The sequence below is a fragment of the Octodon degus genome, unplaced genomic scaffold (genome assembly GCF_000260255.1).
Source record: "Octodon degus isolate 3935 unplaced genomic scaffold, OctDeg1.0 scaffold00026, whole genome shotgun sequence".
NCBI lineage: Eukaryota > Metazoa > Chordata > Mammalia > Rodentia > Octodontidae > Octodon > Octodon degus.
The window spans coordinates 14045833-14050099 of NW_004524602.1; the positions used below are offsets into that span (position 1 = coordinate 14045833).

At 43.9% G+C, this 4267-nt stretch overlaps 1 protein-coding gene across 1 annotated transcript in view; it reads left to right on the forward strand.

Moving 5' to 3' along the window:
- The window catches only part of Vps13c (vacuolar protein sorting 13 homolog C), a 170179-nt gene that overhangs the window by 44960 nt on the left and 120952 nt on the right, over positions 1-4267 (forward strand). Inside the window, exons 13-15 of the mRNA XM_023712656.1 lie at positions 211-317; positions 968-1139; positions 2670-2732. Coding sequence (XP_023568424.1) covers positions 211-317; positions 968-1139; positions 2670-2732 — 342 coding nt within the window. The remainder of the gene's footprint in view (positions 1-210; positions 318-967; positions 1140-2669; positions 2733-4267) is intronic.

Here is a 4267-nt window from a genome sequence, read left to right on the forward strand (position 1 = left end):
TAACTAGTAGCGAGCTCGGATCCAGAAGAAATGCAGGTGTTTGTAGAGATAAACTAGCTCAGAGATGAGTGCAAAGAAGTTGTGAGAAATAAGTAGAGATCAGTAGCTCGGGGAACTTGGAGTCTTGTTAGAGTAAAACTTAGAGCAATGTTTGATTTTTATGAATATGTGCACGATATGATGAACCTAATTTTGTTTTTGTTTTCATAGTACTTAAGTATGATTGATCTTTTGGAATCACTGGATTATATGGTTAGAAATGCCCCTTATAGGAAATATAAACCTAATTTACCACTTCATACCAACTGTAGACAATGGTAAGTTTGAGCTTTTTTTTTTTTTTATGAGAAGCATATAATTATACTGTTACGTGCTATCAGAGTTAAGAGACCTTTAACCATGTCCTGTATCCACTTAGAAAAAAATAGATAGGACCCCCCCCCAAAAAAAAAGCCAAGGAGGGACATCTTTTATATGGCTATGGTACTTTGTGATAAGCACATTCTTCTATATTCTCGTACCTTCAGTCCCCAATTTTTTAACTTAGTATTTAAGGTTTTCAACAGTTCAAATGACCCTTGTTGCTCTTTCAGCACCTACAGGGACTTAATGTTAGGGCCACACTGCGGTACAGTCATGTGTTGCTTGAGAGTGGGGGTGACTTCTGAGAAATGCGTCGGTAGACAACTGTATTGCGCTCTTACTTACTGCATGGGCTGAGCTGGGACAGTTGTGAGGACAAGAGGATGTGTGATCTTAGGGCACCACCGTGGGTGTGTGCTCTGGTGGGTACCGCAGGAGCCTTCCTCCTGGAGGGTCAGGCCAGAGAGTTGTCACGCAGCCCCCCAGTGTTGCAGCGGAGCTTCACCGAAGGCATTTAACAGTGTAGTGTCTAGAAGTCAAAGCTGTTTTCCTTGCTTTCTCTTAAATGTTTTATGCACACGTGCGTAACAGTTTTGATTTTCAGGTGGAAATATGCCATCGATTCTGTTCTTGAAGTTCATATAAGAAGATGTACACGGATGTGGTCATGGTGTAACATCAAGAAGCACCGAGAGTCCCTCAAGAGCTACAAAGTGGCCTACAAACAGAAGCTGACGCAGGCGAAAGTCGCAGAAGCAGTACAGAAGCAAATTCAGGTATGCCCTCTGCACAGGTGGGAGCTCTGAGCTGACTGGCCCCTTTCCATGTGAATTCTTCATTTATTTCATTAAAATACAACTTTAGAATGGAGCAAATCCTTTTTGTGAGAGGATTTTATGGGAAATTAAAGGGTGTTTTTTTCTCAAGTTTTTTTTCTTTAAAAAAATCTTTTCCCTATCCTGCTAGAAATAAAATACAGTTATTGCAGACCCTTTTGCAAAATGCTTCTAACTTTTATAATAATATTTTAAAAATTCAGTAGGCTCACTTACATACTTATTTATATATTGATCTTGTTTTAGTTTGTTACTGGGAATCAAACTCATGGCCTCCCACTCGCCAGGCAGGCACTGTGCTGCTGAGCTGTATGCCTGGCCTCACTTACATATTTGTTAGTTGACTATATTTTCCATGTTCTTTATTAAAAGTTTCAATTTGTATGTACATGGCTTGTATTTTAAAGAGTTTTAAGGTTATTTATTTATTTATTTATTTTTAACTGCTTTTAGTCTTGGGCAAGGAGAGGTCTATTTACTCTTGTAAAAGAAAACATTATGAATACATAATTTGCTGAATGTCATATGGTCTGGGTTTAGAACTCTTTCCGCTACTGATTGATAAAGTGAAGAGTAAGCTGAATTCTTGATATTCTGAAATATGTAACAGTCATCAGGATATAGTACATTAATATCACACAGGTATGACAGTCAGAAGGAGCTGGGCTCAGGACTTGTGCATTTATGAAGTGTTCTGATCATCCTGAGTCCTTCAGGTCTGTTGGTCTCAGGTAGAAAGTGGAAGCAGCACCTGCCTTACAAGGCTGTGGGAGCTGTATGACGTAATGCGTAGAGGACCCCCAGAGCTGTTACATACTTCTGTAGTATTTATTTATTAATGTAGTTGATACAGGTTCTCACTTTGCAGCTCGGACTCATAGTGATCTTCCTGTGTCCGGCCTCTCCAGTGCTTGGATTACAGGCGTGTGCCACCGCGCCTGGACTCGTACACTAGCCCAGCATGTGGTGCCAGGGATTGAACCCTGGCCCCTGCGCTTGCTAGAGCAAGCGCTTAGTCCACTGAGCTATCTTTCCAGCCCTATATTATTTATTATAAATGGTGAAAGTCAACTTTTACTTAAGTCTGCTTACTGACTTGCAGAATTTTATGTTTTTAAATTTTGTGCATTTCACACTGGTGCCTTCAGTGCAGCAGTTACGGTGTGGAGAGGGAGGAGTAAGCAAAAAGGGTGATGCCTGAACGTGGTAGTACTCACGCCTTGGTGGTTTGAGTAACTCTCTGCAATTGTTAATGATTTCACAGAAAATTTCTTATCTTCTTGTACTAGTTAAATGGGATGTGCTTCCTTAGAAAGCTTTTAGTTCTTAGTGTAAAGATTAAAAGATTGGAAAGTGCAGTGTATGCTCTGATTTGATGTGTCACTATGGACTAGATAAGCCTAGAAACCATAGAAGAAAAATTTTAAATAACAGTTATTTCCCTTATTTACAAGTGTCTCTGTTTTGTAGGACTTGGAGAAGACTTTAAATGTTTTTAACATAATTTTGGCAAGGCAGCAAGCACAAGTCGAGGTAATCATTTTATGCGCTCATTGGATGTTTTCAGCTTGTTAACACAGCTCTTTTCAACCTAGGGTCAGCTTTCCTTCTAGCATCTCACCTCTCTCTTTTACCTTCCTGCTTTACAAAGTTGGAATGAGTGTGTTATTCGTAATTGCTTACTAATTGTACCTGTGTAGCTTGTTCCATGTCATTTCTATGATTCTGTTGAACTTTTCAGTAATAAGTTACAAAAGTACAGCTCATTATAGAAAATACAGGTCAACGATGGAAGGAGAAACATCTCATGGACTCTTCTCACAAGTGGTCACTAGTGTGACCCTGGTCTGTATATTGTGTTAGTCCTTTTTGCTCATTTTAAAAATGAGATTAGAGCATGTATAATTCTTTATTTAATAAGTATTCATTGAGTTTTGGCTTATCTGGCCTTATGGTTAAGTGTGGAGTGAAGAATCAGAGCACGTGGATGCTGATCCCAGCTTTGCTGTCTACTAATTGTGTGACATTGGGCTGTTTAATTTCTCCTTGCCTTATTTTTGAAAAATGGAACTAGTTATTAGTACCTACACCATAGATTTATTCTAAAGAGTACAGATAATCCCTGTAAGGCAGTGAGATTAAGGGGTGCCTGGCATGTGGTAATTTTAAGTTTTTTTAAATCATTCTCTGCGCAGCATACAGAGATGAACAAAACTGTAACAGAGCTGGCGTCACTTTGTCACTTATGTTGTAGTGGGCGAGGCAGATAGGAATCGCATGCCTGCAGGAAGCGAGCAGCCATGGGTGGGAAGCGTGTGGGCCTGGGCGGTGTTGGTGGCCTTGCTGTTCCAAGCCGAGGGTGCGGGTTGGAGAAAACTCCCAGGGGAGATGTGTGAGCAGAGGTCAGGGGAAGCCTGCGCCAGCCAGGAAGGCGCCTCGGGCAGGTTACCCCAGCAGAGAGGGCTGTTCCTTGGTGGCACTCACCGCGGTCCCTGAGGGAGGAGCGGGGACCAGCAGTGAGCGCAGTGGGGAGTGGGGAGGCTGCTGTGGGACATGGCGGGCTGGCTGGGTCTCCCAGGTTAGAGTGGAGCCTGCCGCTTGTGTCCTGGCTTCCGAAGCCGGGTGTAGGTTCCAAGAACAGGGCGGTACAGTGTGTTCCCGGGACTCTGGCTGCTTTGAAAGCTGCGGTAGGAGGGCTGCAAGGAGGAGGGCAGGAGCCTCCTGGACGTGGCTGGGACAGGGGAGGCCAGGTGGTGGCCGCTGGCCTGGGGAGGGTGCCGTGCAGCGGTGACAGGGCCTTACGCAGGCGTCCTACACGGGGAGCACCAGTACTCCCTGCCTGATGAGAAGTGTGTGCAAGACAGCGCCGTGATAATTGTAATGGTTTTTGTCTGAGCACAGCGGAAGGACAGTTAATATTCCTTGAGATGGGGACGGTAGGTGTGAGAGGCTTGGGTGAGGTGGGAGGTCAGGAGCTCTGCCGGCAGTGCGGTCGGTGACTGTGGAGCTTCGAAGAGCCATCTGGACGGGGCAGACGTTGGCAAGGGCTCGGCCAGTGGGTGGTGGTC